This window comes from Pleurodeles waltl, chromosome 4_1, assembly GCF_031143425.1.
Source record: "Pleurodeles waltl isolate 20211129_DDA chromosome 4_1, aPleWal1.hap1.20221129, whole genome shotgun sequence".
NCBI classification, from domain to species: domain Eukaryota; kingdom Metazoa; phylum Chordata; class Amphibia; order Caudata; family Salamandridae; genus Pleurodeles; species Pleurodeles waltl.
In genome coordinates, this window is record NC_090442.1 from 211946104 (window position 1) to 211969433 (window position 23330).

General features: G+C 44.5%; 1 protein-coding gene across 2 annotated transcripts in view; it reads left to right on the top strand.

The window, feature by feature from the left end:
- FKBP4 (FKBP prolyl isomerase 4) overlaps nucleotides 1–23330 on the top strand; it is a 195798-nt gene that overhangs the window by 156840 nt on the left and 15628 nt on the right. For both annotated transcript variants that reach the window (XM_069228152.1, XM_069228153.1), the window contains one exon: nucleotides 14709–14948. In XM_069228152.1, coding sequence (XP_069084253.1) covers nucleotides 14709–14948 — 240 coding nt within the window. The remainder of the gene's footprint in view (nucleotides 1–14708; nucleotides 14949–23330) is intronic.

Below are 23330 nucleotides of genomic sequence, written 5' to 3' on the forward strand. Positions count from 1 at the left end.
CTGAATTGCCTCTTGTCTGCCTCTTCAATGTCTCCACCCATTCTTTCTATCTTGGTCTTAGAGGTATCCACCTCTGCTAACCTTATCTTGGCCAGGGTTACCCCTAGCTTACCCAGAGAGGTTACCCAGAGCTGGAGTAACCCCACCATGACCAATAGGGTCAGGGGGCCTAACTTGCTATTTGGCATGGGGTCAGACCACCATGCTAAGGATAGTGCAGCCATAAAGGCTAACACCCAGCAGAGGCCACTGACAGCTGTCAGTGCCCAGAACCACACCTTTAGCTCTTCACCTAAAAGGGAGGGGGCTAAGTTACAGGCTTCTTTGGGTTCAGGTTGCCTGTCTGCTGTATTGGAGTGGGGGGTTACCACATCTTGTAGTAAACACCCTTCTTCCACTCTTTCTTCTGTTAGCTGAGGAGCCACCCACTCAGGTTTAACAGTTGCCTGACTAGCCAGGACTTCTGGTGGGTCAGGTTGGACTTTATCAGGGCCATTTTTGGAGTTCTCCCCTACTGGAGCAGAATCTCCTTGGCTTGCTGTGACCTTGGCTAAAGGTTGTCCACCCTTCCTACTCTGTTTTCTTTTCTTCTTCTTCTGGGGCCTGCTTGCATTTACTGCAGAGGCAGGACTTCCAGAATCCTTGGGAGAGGACTGGCACTGAACCAGTTTCTCTCTTGGGCTCTGACTAACCTCTGGGTAGTCATTTCCAAGGAGACAATCAAGGGGGAGGTCTGTACTGACTACTACCCTTCTCCAGCTAAGAGTGCCACCCACTTCTATGGGCACTAAAGCCACAGGTCTCTTAGTGACCCTGTCTAGGCTAACTCTTACCCTGGCAGTCTCACCTGGGATGTACTGGTTTGAGAGCACCAGCCTGTCATGCACAATAGTGTGACTGGCACAAGTGTCTCTCAGGGCAGTGGTTGGGATTCCATTCACCAGTAGGTGGTGGAAGTGTCTACTTCCCTCTGGAATCTCCAACTCACCTGTTGGGCCCTGTTCCCAGTTGAAGGCTAGGAAGACCTCCTCATCTGAGGAGTCATCTCCCATGGCTACACTGGTTACCCCTGGAATTTTGTTCTGGGGTTTGTTTTTGGGACAAGAAGTGTCCTTGGTGTGGTGCCCAGACTGTTTACAGTTGTGGCACCATGCCTTAGTGGCATCCCAGTTCTTACCCTGGTACCCACCTTTGTTTTGGGTTGTGTCTTGGGGCCCACCCACCTGTTCTGGTTTTTGGGGGCCTACAGAGGACTCTTTTTCTTTGTTTCTAGTGTTACCCACTTTCTCCTGGGGAGTTTTTGTAACCCCTTTCTTTTGGTCACCCCCAGTGGAAGTTTTGGTTACCCTAGTCTTGACCCAGTGGTCTGCCTTCTTTCCCAATTCTTGGGGAGAAATTGGACCTAGGTCTACCAGATACTGATGCAACTTTTCATTGAAGCAGTTACTTAAAATGTGTTCTTTCATAAACAAATTATAAAGCCCAACATAGTCACACACTTCATTTCCAGTTAACCAACCATCTAGTGTTTTTACTGAGTAGTCTACAAAATCAACCCAGGTCTGGCTCGAGGATTTTTGAGCCCCCCTGAATCTAATTCTATACTCCTCAGTGGAGAATCCAAAGCCCTCAATCAGGGTACCCTTCATGAGGTCATAAGATTCTGCATCTTTTCCAGAGAGTGTGAGGAGTCTATCCCTACACTTTCCAGTGAACATTTCCCAAAGGAGAGCACCCCAGTGAGATCTGTTCACTTTTCTGGTTACACAAGCCCTCTCAAAAGCTGTGAACCATTTGGTGATGTCATCACCATCTTCATATTTTGTTACAATCCCTTTGGGGATTTTTAGGATGTCAGGAGAATCTCTGACCCTATTTAAGTTGCTGCCACCATTGATGGGACCTAGGCCCATCTCTTTTCTTTCCCTTTCTATGGCTAGGAGCTGCTTTTCCAAAGCCAATCTTTTGACCATCCTGGCTAACAGGGGGTCATCTTCACTGAGAGCATCCTCAGTGATTTCAGAAATGCTGGACCCTCCTGTGAGGGAAGCAACATTTCTGACTATCATTTTTGGAGACAGGGCTTGAGAGGCCCTGGTCTCCCTATTTAGGACTGGAAGGGGGGAATTGCCCTCCAAGTCACTAATTTCTTCCTCTGTGAAGTCATCCTCAGAGGGGTTGGCTTTTTCAAACTCTGCCAACAGCTCCTGGAGCTGAATTTTGGTAGGTCTGGAGCCAATGGTTATTTTCTTTATATTACAGAGAGACCTTAGCTCCCTCATCTTAAGATGGAGGTAAGGTGTGGTGTCGAGTTCCACCACCTGCATCTCTGTATCAGACATTATCCTGCTAAGAGTTGGAATACTTTTTTAAGAATCTAAAACTGTTTCTAGAATCTAATTTCAAACCTTTAACAAACTTTTAAACTCTAAAAGACAATGCTAAACAGGGACTTAACACACAAGGCCCTAGCAGGACTTTTAAGAATTTAGAAAAATTTCAAATTGCAAAAATGAATTTCTAATGACAATTTTGGAATTTGTCGTGTGATCAGGTATTGGCTGAGTAGTCCAGCAAATGCAAAGTCTTGTACCCCACCGCTGATCCACCAATGTAGGAAGTTGGCTCTGTATGTGCTATTTCAAAGTAAGGAATAGCATGCACAGAGTCCAAGGGTTCCCCTTAGAGGTAAAATAGTGGTAAAAAGAGATAATACTAATGCTCTATTTTGTGGTAGTGTGGTCGAGCAGTAGGCTTATCCAAGGAGTAGTGTTAAGCATTTGTTGTACATACACATAGACAATAAATGAGGTACACACACTCAGAGACAAATCCAGCCAATAGGTTTTTGTATAGAAAAATATCTTTTCTTAGTTTATTTTAAGAACCACAGGTTCAAATTCTACATGTAATATCTCATTCGAAAGGTATTGCAGGTAAGTACTTTAGGAACTTCAAATCATAAAAATTGCATGTATACTTTACAAGTTATTGACAAATAGCTGTTTTAAAAGTGGACACTTAGTGCAATTTTCACAGTTCCTAGGGGAGGTAAGTATTTGTTAGGTTAACCAGGTAAGTAAGACACTTACAGGGCTTAGTTCTTGGTCCAAGGTAGCCCACCGTTGGGGGTTCAGAGCAACCCCAAAGTCACCACACCAGCAGCTCAGGGCCGGTCAGGTGCAGAGTTCAAAGTGGTGCCCAAAACACATAGGCTAGAATGGAGAGAAGGGGGTGCCCCGGTTCCGGTCTGCTTGCAGGTAAGTACCCGCGTCTTCGGAGGGCAGACCAGGGGGGTTTTGTAGGGCACCGGGGGGGACACAAGCCCACACAGAAATTTCACCCTCAGCGGCGCGGGGGCGGCCGGGTGCAGTGTAGAAACAAGCGTCGGGTTCGCAAGGTTAGTCTATGAGAGATCTCGGGATCTCTTCAGCGCTGCAGGCAGGCAAGGGGGGGATTCCTCGGGGAAACCTCCACTTGGTTAAGGGAGAGGGACTCCTGGGGGTCACTTCTCCAGTGAAAGTCCGGTCCTTCAGGTCCTGGGGGCTGCGGGTGCAGGGTCTCTCCCAGGCGTCGGGACTTTAGGTTCAAAGAGTCGCGGTCAGGGGAAGCCTCGGGATTCCCTCTGCAGGCGGCGCTGTGGGGGCTCAGGGGGGACAGGTTTTGGTACTCACAGTATCAGAGTAGTCCTGGGGTCCCTCCTGAGGCGTCGGATCTCCACCAGCCGAGTCGGGGTCGCCGGGTGCAGGGTTGCAAGTCTCACGCTTCTTGCGGGGAGCTTGCAGGGATCTTTAAAGCTGCTGGAAACAAAGTTGCAGCTTTTCTTGGAGCAGGTCCGCTGTCCTCGGGAGTTTCTTGTCTTTTCGAAGCAGGGGCAGTCCTCAGAGGATGTCGAGGTCGCTGGTCCCTTTGGAAGGCGTCGCTGGAGCAGGATCTTTGGAAGGCAGGAGACAGGCCGGTGAGTTTCTGGAGCCAAGGCAGTTGTCGTCTTCTGGTCTTCCTCTGCAGGGGTTTTCAGCTAGGCAGTCCTTCTTCTTGTAGTTGTAGGAATCTAATTTTCTAGGGTTCAGGGTAGCCCTTAAATACTAAATTTAAGGGCGTGTTTAGGTCTGGGGGGTTAGTAGCCAATGGCTACTAGCCCTGAGGGTGGGTACACCCTCTTTGTGCCTCCTCCCAAGGGGAGGGGGTCACAATCCTAACCCTATTGGGGGAATCCTCCATCTGCAAGATGGAGGATTTCTAAAAGTTAGAGTCACTTCAGCTCAGGACACCTTAGGGGCTGTCCTGACTGGCCAGTGACTCCTCCTTGTTTTTCTCATTATTTTCTCCGGCCTTGCCGCCAAAAGTGGGGCCTGGCCGGAGGGGGCGGGCAACTCCACTAGCTGGAGTGTCCTGCTGGGTTGGCACAAAGGAGGTGAGCCTTTGAGGCTCACCGCCAGGTGTGACAATTCCTGCCTGGGGGAGGTGTTAGCATCTCCACCCAGTGCAGGCTTTGTTACTGGCCTCAGAGTGACAAAGGCACTCTCCCCATGGGGCCAGCAACATGTCTCGGTTTGTGGCAGGCTGCTAGAACTAGTCAGCCTACACAGATAGTCGGTTAAGTTTCAGGGGGCACCTCTAAGGTGCCCTCTGGGGTGTATTTTACAATAAAATGTACACTGGCATCAGTGTGCATTTATTGTGCTGAGAAGTTTGATACCAAACTTCCCAGTTTTCAGTGTAGCCATTATGGTGCTGTGGAGTTCGTGTTTGACAGACTCCCAGACCATATACTCTTATGGCTACCCTGCACTTACAATGTCTAAGGTTTTGTTTAGACACTGTAGGGGTACCATGCTCATGCACTGGTACCCTCACCTATGGTATAGTGCACCCTGCCTTAGGGCTGTAAGGCCTGCTAGAGGGGTGTCTTACCTATACTGCATAGGCAGTGAGAGGCTGGCATGGCACCCTGAGGGGAGTGCCATGTCGACTTACTCATTTTGTTCTCACTAGCACACACAGGCTTGTAAGCAGTGTGTCTGTGCTGAGTGAGGGGTCTCTAGGGTGGCATAAGACATGCTGCAGCCCTTAGAGACCTTCCTTGGCATCAGGGCCCTTGGTACTAGAAGTACCAGTTACAAGGGACTTATCTGAATGCCAGGGTGTGCCAATTGTGGATACAATGGTACATTTTAGGTGAAGGAACACTGGTGCTGGGGCCTGGTTAGCAGGGTCCCAGCACTCTTCTCAGTCAAGTCAGCATCAGTATCAGGCAAAAAGTGGGGGGTAACTGCAACAGGGAGCCATTTCTTTACACCCGGGATACAACAGGCAGGGCTCAATATGCCGTTCAACAATTGTTTGGACCCGATGTGGACACGGCGATTGAGAAATTGAAAAAGGACACTGACACGGCCAAGGCCATGGGCGCACTCTATTCCCCGCAGGGCAGAGGCACTTTTGGCACATTTCGCAGAACACCCTTCGGAGGAGGGTTTCGGGGTCAAGCCACACAAGCCAGCACCTCACAATCAACACCGTCTACCTACCAGGGACAGTACCAAAGGGGAGGCTTTCGGGGCCAGTACAGAGGAGGACAATTCCCTAGAAACCGGGGAAAATTTCAAGGTCCCAAAACCCCTACAACCAAACAGTGACTCACATGTCACTCAACCCCTTCACACAACACCAGTGGGGGGAAGACTAAGCCAATTTTACAAAGCTTGGGAGGAGATAACAACAGACACTTGGGTCTTAGCAATTATCCAACATGGTTATTGCATAGAATTTCTCCAAATCCCTCCAAATGTCCCACCAAAAACACAAAACATGTCAAAACAGCATCTAGACCTTCTGGAATTAGAAGTTCAGGCATTACTGCAAAAGGACGCAATAGAATTTGTACCACGTACACAAAGGAACACAGGAGTTTACTCACTGTACTTTCTAATACCAAAAAAAGACAAAACACTGAGACCAATCTTAGATCTCAGAACACTAAACATCTACATCAAATCGGAACACTTTCACATGGTCACGCTACAAGATGTATTACCACTGCTAAAACAACAAGACTATATGACAACCTTAGATCTAAAGGACGCGTATTTCCACATACCGATACATCCCTCGCACAGGAAATACCTAAGGTTCGTATTCAAGGGAATACATTACCAATTCAAAGTGTTGCCGTTCGGTATAACGACCGCACCAAGAGTATTTACAAAATGCCTAGCAGTAGTAGCTGCACATATCAGAAGGCAGCAAATACACGTGTTCCCCTACCTAGACGATTGGCTAATGAAGACCAACTCCCTAACAAAGTGTTCACACCACACAGAGTAGGTCATACAAACCCTCTACAAACTCGGTTTCTCCATCAACTATGCAAAATCACACATTCTGCCATGCAAAACACAGCAATACTTAGGAGCGACAATCAACACAACAAAGGGGATAGCCACTCCAAGTCCACAAAGGGTTAAAAAAAATTACAAGGTTATACAAGCCATGTATCCGACACAAAAAATACATGCAAAGATGGTATTAAAACTCCTAGGCATGATGTCTTCATGTATAGCCATTGTCCCAAACGCAAGACTGCACATGAGGCCCTTACAACAGTGCCTAGCATCGCAATGGTCACAGGCACAGGGTCACCTTCTAGATCTGGTGTTGATAAACCGCCAAACATACATCTCGCTTCTATGGTGGAACAGTATAAATTTAAACAAGGGGCGGCCTTTCCAAGACCCAGTGCCACAATACGTGATAACAACAGATGCTTCCATGACAGGGTGGGGAGCACACCTCAATCAACACCGCATCCAAGGACAATGGGACGTACATCAAACGAAGCTGCATATAAATCACCTCGAATTGTTAGCAGTATTCCTAGCGTTGAAAGCATTTCAACCCATCATAACCCACAAATACATTGTTGTCATGTTGTCTGTTTTGACAAGAATGTATTATCTAAACAAACGGGGGGAACACACTCGACACAGCTGTGCCTCCTGGCACAAAAGATATGGCAATGGGCAATTCACAACCACATTCGCCTAATAGCACAGTTTATTCCAGGGATCCAGAATCAACGAGCAGACAACCTCTCTCGAGATCACCAACAAGTCCACGAATGGGAGATTCACCCCCAAATTCTAAACACTTACTTCCACATTTGGGGAACACCTCAAATAGACCTATTTGCAACAAAGGAGAACGCAAAATGCCAAAACTTCGCATCCAGGTACCCACACAGGCAGTCTCAAGGCAATGCTCTATGGATGAATTGGTCAGGGATATTTGCATACGCTTTTCCCCCTCTCCCTCTCCTTCCATATCTAGTAAACAAATTGAGTCAAAACAAACTCAAACTCATACTAATAGCACCAACATGGGCAAGACAACCCTGGTACACAACACTACTAGACATGTCAGTAGTACCCCATGTCAAGCTACCCAACAGGCCAGATCTGCTAACACAACACAAACAACAGATCAGGCATCCAAACCCAGCATCGCTGAATCTAGCAATCTGGCTCCTGAAATCCTAGAATTCGGACATTTAAACCTCACCCAAGAATGTATGGAGGTCATAAAACAGGCTAGAAGGCCATCCACTAGACACTGCTATGCAAGTAAATGGAAAAGATTTGTTTGCTACTGCCATAGTAATCAAGTTCAACCATTACATGCATCTCCAAAGGATGTAGTAGGATACTTACTACATTTGCAGAAATCAAATCTGGCCTTCTCTTCCATAAAGATACACCTCGCGGCAATTTCTGCATACCTGCAGATTACCCATTCAACTTCACTATTTAGGATACCTGTCATTAAAGCGTTTATGGAAGGCCTAAAAAGAACTATACCACCAAGAACACCACCTGTTCCTTCATGGAACCTCAACATCGTCTTAACAAGACTCATGGGTCCACCTTTCGAACCCATGCATTCTTGCGAAATGCAATTCTTAACGTGGAAGGTTGCATTTCTCGTTGCCATTACATCTCCAAGAAGAGTAAGCGAAATTCAAGCGTTTACTATACAGGAACCTTTTATTCAAATACACAAAAATAAGGTAGTTCTAAGAACTAATCCTAAATTTTTACCAAAAGTTATTTCACCATTCCACTTAAATCAAACAGTAGAACTACCAGTGTTCTTTCCACAGCCAGACTCAGTAGCTGAAAGGGCACTACATACATTAGACATCAGAAGAGCACTAATGTACTACATTGACAGAACAAAACTAATTAGGAAAACAAAACAACTGTTTATTGCATTTCAAAAACCTCATACAGGAAACCCAATATCAAAACAGGGTATAGCCAGATGGATAGTTAAGTGTATCCAAACCTGCTACCTTAAAGCAAAGAGAGAGCTGCCCATTACACCAAAGGCACACTCAACCAGAAAGAAAGGCGCTACCATGGCCTTCCTAGGAAATATTCCAATGAACGAAATATGTAAGGCAGCCACATGGTCTACGCCTCACACATTTACTAAGCACTACTGTGTAGACGTGCTATCCGCACAACAAGCCACAGTAGGTCAAGCCGTACTAAGAACTTTATTTCAAACTACTTCCACTCCTACAGGCTGAGCCACCGCTTTTGGGGAGATAACTGCTTACTAGTCTATGCACAGCATGTGTATCTGCAGCTACACATGCCACCGAACTGAAAATGTCACTTACCCAGTGTACATCTGTTCGTGGCATTAGTCGCTGCAGATTCACATGCGCCCACCCGCCTCCCCGGGAGCCTGTAGCCGTTTGGAAGTAATCTTCAACATTTGTACATTTGTAAATATATTACTTAAACTTTATTTTGTACATACTTATTCATTCCATTGCATGGGCACTATTACTAACATACACAACTCCTACCTCACCCTCTGCGGGGAAAACAATCTAAGATGGAGTCGACGCCCATGTGCAATGGAAACAAAGGAGGAGGAGTCCCTCGGTCTCGTGACTCGAAAAGACTTCTTCGAAGAAAAACAACTTGTAACACTCCGACCCAACACCAGACGGCGGACTATGCACAGCATGTGAATCTGCAGCGACTAATGCCACGAACAGATGTACACTGGGTAAGTGACATTTTCATTATTTCCTGCCAATTCCCTGGATATATAATCGAGAAAAATGAATGCTTTTAGGAAGAGGCAGTTCTATGGCCATTGTAGCACTTTCACCTATCAACACAGTTTTACTTACTAGGTAGGTGAACACTTATCTTGTGGGAAGTAGCCAGTGATATTTTGCCAGATGTACCAGTGGATCTTAGGGCCTCATTAGCCTGCACTGTTCATGATGTCGCAAAGTACATAGTCTTGGTCGGACTGACTGTATTGGCAAGGCTGTTGGCACCAGTGTTGTGCTTAGAAGGCATGCCTACGTGAAATCCATTTGTGTGTTTTGGTGATAGAGGTGAGAGTATCCCATGGCACACTACTGCACATTGTCTTGTCTTAATTGTAGGTAGCTGGCTCTTTATGTGGTATATCAATAACTAGATGCACCGTGTAGAGAGTCCAGGGGTTCCCCGATGAGTTGACAGGGCTTGCTATGCAATCCCAAAGTGCTCTGTTTGGTGGTAGTGTGGTCAAGCAGTCTGTCTTAACACAGGAGTGCAAGACATCCAGAAATACACACAATGGTCTGTAAATGACATGCATGACTCACAAAGGAGGTCTACACCAACTCATTAAAATAGCAAATATCTTTATATATGTTTAGGCATTGGAGAAAAATCGTTCAGGTAAGTATGCTTCTAAATATCAACTCTATTCACTTTCAAAAGTGGACACTGCAGTTTCAGAGCTCTGCAATGTTATCCTATGGGAGGAGGAACAATTTATGCAAACAGGTATAGTACACTGACTTACAAGACGCATCTCCAGGAGTTAAGGTGAGTGGTAGGCAGGGTCCAAGGCAACACCAGCAGTACACCACCAGCGGCATGAGGGCGTCCGGGTGCTAGTTGCAAAACGGCATTGGGTGGCCAAGATTGGTCACTGCAAAAAGAGGCTGCAGGCTCTGGCTAGAAAGCCAATAGGCTCAACCAACAACGTGTCTGGGACCTCACAATGCTTGGCACAGGAAGGCACCTTTGGTCCATGGCTCAGGGGAGATGGGTGCACAGGTGTCTTCAGGTGTTGAGCTTTCCTTATTGGAGCGGTGGCAGTAGAGGAGGGGGGACCATGCAGAGGCTGCAGGCCTCGTCGGGGAGTCCAAGAGGGGTAAAACCATGATGGCTCGGACTCTGAAGGGTTAGGGAACCTTGTTGGCACTGGTGGACCACTTCAACTCAAGTTGGAGACTGTGGGTGCAGTGGTGACTTCAGACGGTTTTGGCTTTTCCAGAAGCTTCAGAGTCCCCTCTTTAGAGTTTGCCGAAGAACCAGTCCGCTGTTCAAAGGAGGTCATGAGTCTTTTTCGAAGGCAGGCAGTCCTGGATTTCTGGAGACACAGCTGAAGAACGTGCATATTTCGATGAAAGATGCATACAGGCCGGGGTCGGTACCAGGTCAGCTGCTTCTTTTCTCCTCTTCTACTTTTGTAGATCTTCAGGGTCCTTGGGCTTCCGAGGTAGTCAGGATCTGCTTCTCTGGTGCCAGCGACTCCCCTAAATACAACATTTAGGGGCGTTTCAGGGAGTGTAGGGTAGTAGCCAATAGGCTACTTACCCTGGGGTGACTACACCCCCTATATGTCCAGTTTCTGTGGGAAGTGGGCATAACCATGTCAGAGAATTCCTAACTCTGCTAACACCAAGATGGTAGATTCTGAAATGTATTAGTGTCCACTTCAAGCATCTCACCTTAGGTGTGGGACTGATCTGAGGGGTGTACACACCTCTCCAAATATGAAAAAGCCAGCTGGTCGGCATTTCCCTTGTGAGGAAAGCCAGATCTGCATACCAAGGGCGGCGGGCTTCTTTGAAGCTTTCTGCCTTGGAATGTAGATTTGCAGGTCATCCTGTTGTGTGGGGGTGTGTAACACCCCTCCTAGATCAAAGGCTCTTACCTGGGGATGTGGGGGCGGTGTCAGACTAGTGTGTGGTGGTGGTAGTAGGTTGGCTCAAACTAGTCAGTTAGCACACCAGAGGCTGGTAGGTTTTCGGGGGCACCTCTAAACTGCCCTCTTGGTGCATGTATTGGTAAATCCATCACTGGGACCAGTGTGGGCTTATCAATACAAGATGTTAGATACCAAACGTCCCTAGCTTCTGTGAAGCCATCATGTAGCTGGGGAGCTCGGATTGACCAGTGTCCAGAACATGCATTTAAAATGGCTTCCCTGTCCACTTACTATGTCTAGGAATCGACAAAGACATAGCAGGGACATATCTGCTGCTGCAGATAGGCTCTCGTGTAATATAATGCACCCTGCCTAAGAGCTGTCGAGCCTGCTGTGGGGGTGACTTACATAGGGGGGAACGAATGCCGTTCTATGAAAGGGCATATTTAAGATACTTACCTTGGCTTGGATTCCTTTCGGACTGCGGCCAAGAGATTGGACAGTGTCCTTGGACTTACAGGACAAGTTTTTCCATATACCCGTCCTCTGATTAAACAGAAATTATTTGTGGTTCATGGTGGCCAAGATCACTGTTTGCTGTGCCCTTCAGCTTTAACGTGATCCCTCGGGAGTTCACAAAAGTGCGGTCAGTGGTCACTACATCATTGGTGGCCAGCATAACCTGCATTTCTCAACCTCCATGACGGGCTCCTGCAGGTGTTTTTTCTGACGTCTGACCAGCTCCAGGCAGGCTCACCTGCTTCTCGTGTCGTTTGAGTTCACTATTTACGATCCAAAGCCTCACCTGAACCCCATGAATAGTATTTCATTTATTGGAGCAATCCTGGACGCAGATGTGTTCAAGTTGTTTCCTCTGCTGCAGTGAGCCTGGGATGTTTAGGATATTTTCCCAAAGGTTCAGTCTCGGTGGGGAGGACAGAGGTTCTTGGTCTCCAGGCCTCATTTATTCTAGTTATCCCAAATGGCAGGTGGCACATGTGGGGAACTGCAGTGGGACCGCAAATCCGAATGGGCCCTGCATCAGGGTTGTGTCTTTTACTCTATCCAGCACTCAAAGGAAACTACAAAGGATCTGCATTACTGACGGGTGAACTTCAGCTTGACCTGCGCAGCCCTCTATCCCTTCTCCACTCCGGGCTTTACAGTTGTGGCAGACCAGTCGCTGCTTGGTTTGAGAGGTTTAGATGACACATTAGTTCTCCAGTGGAATGCCAGCTTCACATCACCCTTTTGGTGCTTCAGGTAATTAATCTAGCCCCGAAAGCTTACTTGCTGTCCATCATAGGGAGGATGCTGCAGTAGCTCATGAACAACGGTACCATCAAGTGGTAGTGCAACAAGCAGGCCAGGGTGGGGTCCTCCATCCTGTGATTGAAGGTGCTACAGTTAGGAGGTGGAGAGAGCGACAGAACATCTCCTTGGTCTCCAGCCACCTAAAGGGGGTCGCTGAACCCTGAATACTAGACTTAGTAGGTGTTGTTACTGGACCATGAGTGGCGTCTCCTTCCTGAGGTGACGCACTGTTTTCGATTTATTGCTTTACACACTGGCTACATCTAATTACTGCCAATGACCATAGCAAGCCAGACCAGGCTCGAGTCATTCTCATTGCTCTAGACTTGGCCATGATAGTGTGGCTTCCCAAACTCTTGGGCCTTAACATTTGTTCTCTAATCAGACTTCTACTGTGGGAGGGCCTCCTGTCTCAGTAACAGAGCAGGATCCTGCGTTGGGTCTCCACCTCCATGCGTGGGGATTGTGTGGTAGCAGCTAAATGCATTCAACTTGGCAACCAAGGTGATGAGTGTCATTCTTGTAGGACTCTGGGATACAATTGTCTCTTGGTGTGGTGCCTGAAACACTCTTTCAGGATAAGCTTTCTGGGGTCCTTTTGTTTGTTCATTTGTTAGCCTGCTGGGTCTTGTGGTGGGCACTGACAAAGGATATTAGTTGGGTTTTTTTCCGTTTTGACACACGTCTGCTGCCTACTTTCTCCCAACCCAGGGGGAATTGGTGGGTGGAACCTTAATCTAGTATTGACATTTGAGGTGCATGTCCTTTCATCTCATGTTTAGCTGTGCCTTAAAGCTCTTAGTTCTGAAAGGTTTTTCTTATTGCCATCACGTCACCACGCTGCATGAGTGAACTGCAGGTGATGTCAGAATAGCTCCCATACGCCCCCTTTTTCCATGGCAAATTACTATTGAGAACACCAGCAGCATTTCTTCTGTGCGTTGTAATGACTTTTTACATTAGCCAAATGATGCCTCTGCCAGTATTCTTTGCTCTGCCTCGTCCGGCGAAGGAGACCCCACTGCCTTAACCTCATGGGTGTGCTTAGCTTCTGCATCAATAGCACTAAGGAATATTGGGCAGGTGGTGAGCTTTTTGTATGATTTTCAGATGTGAAAGTGGCGAGACAGTGGAAAATGGGATCTTGTCAAGGTGGATAGTACTCTGCATTAAATCTTTGCAGTAGCCAAGAAGCAGTCCTCTGAGGATTTTGCCACCATGACCAAGCCAACTATCATGCACTGGTGAGATTTGCGCCTTCTCTAGATATGCCATTGATCCATGCGTTCACGAGACACTAGCCCCTTGCAACCAGGTCCACAGTGATATTACTCCAATATGGGCAGTACTGCTACACTATCTATTCCTAAGGTGAGGAAACTGTAGTTACAAGTATCTATAGGAAGAAAAGTGATGTACTTTTGGTAACGCTCTCTGGTGGATACTTGTTTCTCACTGATTCTTCACCGCCTCTCACCTCCCTGTTCTGGCAAGTAACTTCTTGGATATTCGAGAAAGGTCCCACATTACAGATCAACACACTGCTGCCAACATACAGGCAACCACCCATGTCCGTGCACAGGGTGGTGCTAATGTGATTCAACTCTGATTTGTTGCATTTGTGAATCATCGCCGAACTATACAGCACCATCTACCAGCCCATGAGAGCAGTGCTGAAGAATTCTCTCACTCCAGTCTCGGGATATTCTAAAGGTGAGAACCATGCCTGAGAGTAGCCACAAGAAGGAGCATTACAGAATTACTTTTTGTTTTGCTTCGGAACTTAAGATGCCTAAATTTCACATCTTTCTTACCTGGTATTCATAGATTAATATTACGTCATATTTCTTACTCCTGCAGTGCTAGATTAGAGAGCCAAAGTACTAACAATTTCTGTTTTCCAGTCCTAATAGGCAACCTTTTTTATGTGAAATCAATTAAAAGTCAAAACTTTCCAGCAATGTTATTTCAATGTTGTTTTCAATTTTATTTCAGCAATTTAAAAGTAACTTTTCCTTTCCTGATGTAGAAAATTCTATTCTCAATGATAAAGTATGAACAATCCAACCCCAAGCTCCACTTAATGTTTGTTTTATGATTGTTCAACTCCGTGAGGTAAAATATCCTGTCTCTAATGACGCAGCCTGGGACATGATGTGTTTTTGGCTTATGTAGATGTTGGATTGCATAATGGTAAATCGAGGACGTTTAGGACCAAAAGTACCGAGGATACTGTATCAGATCTGAAAAGATTGTTGCTATCGCATCAAGAATCTTAAATATTCATGTTTAAACAAAAGACAAATAACGATGTGCTGTTATTTGCTGCTTTTAGGGAACAATATGCTTTCTCTAAATTGTTCTTCACTCCTAATTCCCAGGCACTTGAACAGGACAAGAACAACGAAAAGGCACTGTTCAGACGAGGCGAGGCCTATCTTGGTGTGAATGAATACGACTCTGCAAAGGAAGATTTCCATAAGGTTCTTAGCCTATATCCAAGCAACAAGGCAGCAAAAGCACAGCTAGCTGTGTGTCAGCAAAAAATACGACAGCAGCATGAACGGGATAAGAAGATCTACGCCAACATGTTCCAGAGGTTTGCAGAGAGGGATGCCAAAGTAGGTTTTCAGCTCTGCTATCTGCAAAGTCGTGTTGACTGTTGTGCAACTTGTTTAATCTAGCATATCAGCATTCAGGTTACTCTGTGGAAGGCCTGAACGCAGACATACATGAGCTCTATTTCTCACATGTAGCTCTCCCTCCCACTGAAGTGTTGTTCGCAACAAATATGAGAAAGCATGAGGCTGTGTCAAATTCATAATGGCTGGGGCATCTGGCACCCATTCATTTTGCAGGAAGGTTGCCAAGATGAGGGCAAAAGCTTTTTTTTTTTTTTAAATGTATTTAATTTTTTTAAAAAATAATTTTAATCTTAACATCGGATTAGCTTGTCCACCCTTACAGGTTGACAGCATACCACATGGCTCTTCAATATGTCATTACCTTTATCCTCTTCTAGCAGCATCATTGAAGCAATCTGTGACACCGCATATACTTGGATACTCTGCTTTAACTCCAGCCCTACCACCCAATATTACGTTTTTTGTCTACTGGCCTTCACTTTTAGATCCCCAGAACTACTTTTTATCCTTAATGGTGCCAAAGGCACACATGGGAAGTACGTTTTTCTTTTAATTGGCAGCATTCTAATCTGTCTCAGACCTGAGTTACTGCTGTATTTCTCAGGGAATGCAATATATGCTTCCTGAAGTTCAGAATATAATTACTTTCTGTACCTGCTACTGCCCCACTGGAAAGGTGTATTAGTCAGTTTACACACTTCTGTGCGAGTGTATACCCTGTGGCACCACTATTTATTCACCAAAAGGTGTACTTGTTTACTTTCAGAAATCATGGACAGATGTGTCAGCTTTTTTCACACACATTTATGTATGCATTTTCAATTAATGTTCCTTTAAAACATGATGTTTGAAGATATGCCCAAATGCATTTTGGAAGGCTTCCCTTCATCAGCCGACAATTGGCATTTTGTTGATCTTCTCTACAATGCAAACAAAGTAACATAAACTATACCCTGTTGTAGTCTGCTGAAACAGGTGCAGGAATAGCCTGGCAACTAGAGAATGTAATGTAATTAAAATAAATATTGATAAGCCACATGAAACAAACTTTTTCTCAAATGTAAAGGGCTTAGTGACCCAATAAATGCTTTGAAGACAGTGGTCATGAGGTGGTGTCTTAGTCCTGCCACAACAGCATTGTTTGAAAATAAATATGCAAGAATGCCACAGAAAGCCGGAACTTCATTGAAGGGTGTATAAACTATGTGCATATGGCAGCAGTCACTAAGTTAGGGACAGTGTACATTGATTTTAATTTTATATTGTGAAAGCCCACATGAGTGTAAAGATGCGCAGAGACAAAAAGCTGAGTAAAATGATTCAGTGAGGTTGTACATGTTCAAATGAAGTGGTCTGGCGATACTGTCTCCTGTTAATGTGACGAAAATGCAGCAGGTAGCGCAGATGGTTAAAGTGCTACAGTGGAACTAAATAGTGAAATTCCAGGACTACCACCTTTGGGCCATGTCGTCATATTATTAGAGAGTAGTCACTAAATGTATAGAAAACACTGAGGGCTGTGAAGTATTTTAAAAGCTATACATGGTGGCAGTATAACAAGCTCCATATTGGAAGAAATGTAAATAATTAAAAACAGTGTTTTCAGATGGACACTTCTATCTGCCAATTTCTCACTAAGGGTTCTTCCAGGTGGCTTGAATAATTCTTGCACTCCAAAAAGTAGTGCACTTAAACTCTGTGGTAGACTTGCCTAACCTCTGAACATGACAATACAGAGCCTTATAAGTGCCACCACGAGCACCACTCAGTTTCTTTTTTCTATTCCCTTTTGATATGGATGTGATCAGTCTTCACTGACTACGAATAACAGCAAGTGTAGAGAAAAGGTCCCCACCAAAGGCGACCGGTTTTATGCCATGCCTGCCGAAAAACTGATGTACGTAACAGATCTGCATTAAGTCTGCCTTTGGTGATTGGGTTCCAAACCTGTCTATTAAGTAGTCTCTGATGCACCACAAGACCATTGGGTTTAGTGATGTACAACTTTGTTTCATGCACCAAGTAACAACGTTGGTCACTTTTAAAGTACTGGTCCACATCACTTTCCTCGGTTAAGTCCAGGAGAATCAATAGGTAAATCGCAGTGCAAGTACAAAAAAAAAAAAAAAAAAATGTAAGCAGGAGTCCATGCCTCCCTCTGATTCCAGCGAGAGGTCATGCAGTCTTTGCTGTAAGGATCTTACTCTACTGCCTTCGTGTGACCCTGATTCCATTCCACAGTTCGTTGATGCAGGTGAAATTTCTTGGACCATAAACTCTACAGCATGTCAGATGATTCCAGGTTCTCTAAGAGTGCCTTTAGGCCCACTATCCAGATGGCAGTCTGCACCTCTGCATATTTGCTCATGGTCACCCAGATTCAACACAATACTGCAGCTCTAGAGGCAGCAATTTGAGATGTAGAAAACAGCTACATCTTGACAGATGTTGCTCTACAAGATCACCAAAACCCAGTCCTTACTATAGTAAGATTTCTGCTACAAACATTTTGCCGCAACACCAGTCCATCCCCCATACACTACCTTCTTCCCAGACAAACTGGTTCTACGGATGCGAGCATCATTCTTACAAAAAGTTGTGACTTGTTCCACTTTGTTAAAACTATCATCCTGATGGTGTTCTCTTTCACCTTACCCCTTCTAAGGAGGAGAGGGTGCATTGCTTGAATCCCAAGATCTCTACGCTTTTATGTGGTCGATCAACTCTTTTTGGGGTTTTCTGAAGTAAAACAAATCAAGGCAATGCAGAAGAGAGCCATCTCCCGCTGTATTGTTCTTCGCATGAAGATCTGCTATGCATTAACCAAAAAGCAGCTTCTGTAAGACTGTACTCTCAATCAACCAGGGCAAAGCTCCTTCCACTGCTTTAGTGTGTGAGATACCTGTTCTGGATGTATGCCAGGCAGCTGTGTGTGCGTCCCGCCATGTGTTTGCGAAGCAGTATTGCCTGGACAGATTTGCTGAGGGGGTCATTTTTCCTGATAGTTCCTGCAGGACTTTCTGGGTTGAATACATTCACAGACCAGCCTCCAAATGTGAACTGCTTTGGCATCTATTTAAAGGGGGAGGAATCTGCGGCTAGAATTGTCTATCAGAAGAACAAGTTATTTACCTTTGGTACCGCTCTTTCTGATGGAGTCTCTTATCTGCAGATTACTTACTGATCCTCCCTGTTTGTGCGTGGACTTAATACGTTAAGTTCCCAAGTCTCCGAATCGGTACAGTAGTCACAACTAATTTACTCTTGGGGCTCTGCTTCTGTGAGTTCAGGCATCATCAAAGGGGTGGTGCCTATTTGACTCCGCATATTATTTCCGAAGCAGAACCACTTCAGTGTGCATTGCAAGGTGCTGCCTGCTGGTGCTCTGAGGTACTGCTGAAAGCTTCTAGGTCCAGTACGATGCTTGATAAATAATCAAAAGAAGAGGCATCTGTAGTGCTTTCCTCTTATTTAGTTTCTAAGCACTAACATAACACAACAGAAAAGCACTTCTGAGGTCAAAGAAGACTTTTATTGTTATTTTATTCTTCCCCAACCACAATGTTTATGAATGAATGACGAATTAGTAGCTTTCAAGTCCGCGTTAATCAAACAAAATATATCAGTTTGCAATATACACAGCAGGTTATATTTATAAGATATTGAATGCAAAGCAAAACAAATACTTCACCGTGTAGGAACTATTTACAGCTACATCTTTCTAAGGTCTGCAAGCTGATGACCCCTGTCAGCCGCGAGAAAGAGTGTCATCTACCCACACGGGATGCTGGCAGCTGGCGCCAAACTCCAGCACGAGGTCCGGCAGATTCGAATCTGACTCTCTGCAGCCTGTTACATTCGTTACAAAGGTGTGCCCCCTCCTCTCAGACCTGGGAAACTGAGCAAGCCTTTTGGAGACTGGCCAGGTCTCCAAGACTACTCCTGTTCCCAAGCTCAAGGGAAGAGAAACGACGCCCATGTACTCTCTCTTATCAGGTCTAGTCTACTGTGAGAGCAAAACATCTTGGTTCTCTGGTGCAAAAACACAGCTTGGAAAAATACAGAACTCCACGTTAAAGGCAATGGGCAGCTAACCTAAATATCAAATGCAATGTCATGTTAAAGGCAATAGGCAGCTAACCTAAATATCAAATGCAATGTCTAGTGTCATGTCAAAGCCAATAGGCATCTAAGCTGAATACAAAATGCAATGTCTTATATCATGTCAAAGCCCATAGGCAGCTGAGCTGAATATAAAATGCAATGTATAATATCATGTCAAAGCCAATAGGCAGCGGAGCTGAATACAAAGTGTAATGTATAATATCATGTCAAAGCCAATAGGCAGCGGAGCTGAATATCATGTCAAAGCCAATAGGCAGTTAAGCTGAATACAAAGTGTAATATATGATATCATGTCAAAGCCAATAGGCAGCGGAGCTGAATACAAAATGTAATATATGATATCATGTCAAAGCCAATAGGCAGAATATCTAATAGCATGTCAAAGTCAATAGGCAGCTAAATTGAATACATCATGTCAAAGTCAATAGGCATGCAATGTCAAAGCCAATAGGCGGCTAGACTGGATACAGCATATCAAAGCCAATAGGCAGAATACAGAATGTAATGGCTAATGCAATGTCAAAGCCCATAGACGGCTAAACTGAATACAGAAAGCAATGGCTAATGCCATGTCCAAGCCAATAGGCACAATACAGAATGTAATGACTAATGCAATGTCAAAGCCCATAGGCGGCTAAACTGAACAAAACATACCATGTGCTACTGGTGAACATTGAGCAACTAATATGCGCAGTGGTGAAACACAAAGTCATTGGTCAAAACAAAACTTTATCAAATGGCAGGACATTCCGCCCTTTGACCAATGAATTTTTGTTTCACATATCTCATATTTCAAACAAACATAAAAAAAACATCAGCACAAAAAAAACATTATGATCAAAGCAATCCCTGTAAAGCAATAGAAGTGAATTAACACATTGATTTCATAACCTTTCACATCAGATACATCTACATAGAAAAGACTGGGCAATTTATTTTTTTTTTTTTTTTTTTCTCTGAATGAGTCTCTAATTCAACAGTGTTAGCAATTTGATGTGGCATGAGTTCTGCTCATGTAAAGGTGCACGGTCCACCTGAAAGGTTTGCTGGAAGGTAAGCAAAAGTCAGAGTTCCATACGAGAGGGAAAAAAAAAAAAACACAGCAAACAAGTTGAACTTGAACTGAAGGCGCAGTTTGCGCAAAATGGATCCATGGTGCTGGCACTTTACTCAGCCAGGTTCAGGTTGGGGATTCGGTCCCTTCCCCGACCCCACACGCACACACCGGAAGGGGGACCACACAGCGCACTCAGGGACAGTGGCGAAACGTGGTAGGATCTGCAAAAGAAACAAGTATGACTTTTCTTGCAAATAACATTTTTCATTTAAACTGCACCCTTCCTCTTTCTTTCCCTGTTTTATAATCAGCAGGACGTTTTTGGGGCCCTTTGTTATATTCTCTGCAGGTTCTGGAGGGTCACTTGGGGCGTCAGCCCACACATCAGCACTGAGGTTTTTATCTGCTGCACCACAGCTTCCCTTTTCTTGCACTGTCAGAAGGGCTGGGGCAGACTCCTTCTTTACCAAACCTCCATTCACTGCATTTTTGCCAAGTTGGGCCATTCTGTCTCCAATTTGTATGAATGAATCAGATTCTTTTCTAGGTATCAGCATAATTTCGATTTTTCCTTGGTAATTTGCAGCAATCACTCTCCCTAAAACCTGATCAATTTGCCATTTCTGTTCTGGTAACTTTCCTCTCCCCAACTGCTCTGTGACTGCTTGCATGACAGATTGCTTTTGTGCGTGCTGCACAGTTTTTATCAAATCTAGGGGAATGTGCATCTCTCTCATCTCTGCCCACCTGTAAGTGGCCTTTTCACATTTCTGGGGCACCCACATAGCCATCCCCACTAAGGCAGAATTCTGGGTGAACACTTCTCTCTCTGCATTTTTCTCATTAACATCAGCAAGGTAATTGAACCAGTTAGGTACAAGCCATGTGGCTAAAACATTATCAAAGAACCAAAAATCAGCATAAAAATGACACATCTCACGTAGACACACATACGCTGTTCCTTCTACTGTGCCAGAAAGCAACATTTCAGTCAATGAATCATTAGTAAAACAAACATGCTTTATATCTTCAGTAGACACGAATTCAAATGGTGCACACAATTTCATTGATAATTCTTTTACCTGTGGTACTCTAGCCCTGTCTTGCAAGTACCAGATCCATTGTATGATTCTAGCTAGGGGCACTATTTTCTTTCCTTGTTCTTGATTTAAATATACATAAGTATTTCCTTCTTGCACTGCGCAGAAACCTAAAGTCTGCATTATTTCATTTGCCAAATCACAAGCGCGCAGCTGCATATTATTTTTCACAGTGACCATGTACAAAAGTGTTAGGATTTCTCTCAAATGAGGGCTATTCTTTTTCCAAAAATCAAACAAGCTAATGAAACTCGGGGTGTCTTGCTCTAAAATCCTTCGTTTTACTTGTGCATTTTGCAACGGTAACTCGTAAATCACATTCTGAGCTCTCTCGTCCGTGTTATCAGTTAAGGAATGCACTTTGGCTGCCAAAAACCCTGGCTCACACGGAAACTCAGTGCAGCTCGGAGCTGTCTTAACCCCCTCATTACTGGAATGGGACAAGAAAGATTCTTCATTTTTATAACTTTCAGCATTATTTTGAATTATCGTATCCTGGCTAATTTGCTCACGTAAATTCCTATTTTCATGTTCCAACTTCCTGCATTTCTCTGTAAGCAGATAAAGGTATCCAGACCTTTCTGTCATCATTACTTCCAAAACACACGTTTTCTACATATATACAACGGGAATTATTTCTCAAAACAACATCAGGCATTTTAGCTACACATGCATTTTCTTCTGTAATTCCCCAAACAGAAAACAATTCACAGTTTTTCTTAGCACCATCAGGCAGTTCATCAACACATGTATTCTCAGACATGGTCTGCCGTGCTACTGTGATTCTCCAAACAGAAAACAATTTCTGTAATTCTCCAAACAACAAAAAAACAATTACACTTTTAAAGTGTGCACTTAGAAATCTACTAACTCGTCAAACCCCTTCTTAATCACCTCTTAATGACCGACCCCACGACTCCAGGTACCAATTGTAGTGCTTTCCTCTTATTTAGTTTCTAAGCACTAACATAACACAACAGAAATGCACTTCTGAGGTCAAAGAAGACTTTTATTGTTATTTTATTCTTCCCCAACCACAATGTTTATGAATGAATGACGAATTAGTAGCTTTCAAGTCCGCGTTAATCAAACAAAATATATCAGTTTGCAATATACACAGCAGGTTATATTTATAAGATATTGAATGCAAAGCAAAACAAATACTTCACCGTGTAGGAACTATTTACAGCTACATCTTTCTAAGGTCTGCAAGCTGATGACCCCTGTCAGCCGCGAGAAAGAGTGTCATCTACCCACACGGGATGCTGGCAGCTGGCGCCAAGCTCCAGCACGAGGTCCGGCAGATTCGAATCTGACTCTCTGCAGCCTGTTACATTCGTTACAAAGGTGTGCCCCCTCCTCTCAGACCTGGGAAACTGAGCAAGCCTTTTGGAGACTGGCCAGGTCTCCAAGACTACTCCTGTTCCCAAGCTCAAGGGAAGAGAAACGACGCCCATGTACTCTCTCTTATCAGGTCTAGTCTACTGTGAGAGCAAAACATCTTGGTTCTCTGGTGCAAAAACACAGCTTGGAAAAATACAGAACTCCACGTTAAAGGCAATGGGCAGCTAACCTAAATATCAAATGCAATGTCATGTTAAAGGCAATAGGCAGCTAACCTAAATATCAAATGCAATGTCTAGTGTCATGTCAAAGCCAATAGGCATCTAAGCTGAATACAAAATGCAATGTCTTATATCATGTCAAAGCCCATAGGCAGCTGAGCTGAATATAAAATGCAATGTATAATATCATGTCAAAGCCAATAGGCAGCGGAGCTGAATATCATGTCAAAGCCAATAGGCAGTTAAGCTGAATACAAAGTGTAATATATGATATCATGTCAAAGCCAATAGGCAGCGGAGCTGAATACAAAATGTAATATATGATATCATGTCAAAGCCAATAGGCAGAATATCTAATAGCATGTCAAAGTCAATAGGCAGCTAAATTGAATACATCATGTCAAAGTCAATAGGCATGCAATGTCAAAGCCAATAGGCGGCTAGACTGGATACAGCATATCAAAGCCAATAGGCAGAATACAGAATGTAATGGCTAATGCAATGTCAAAGC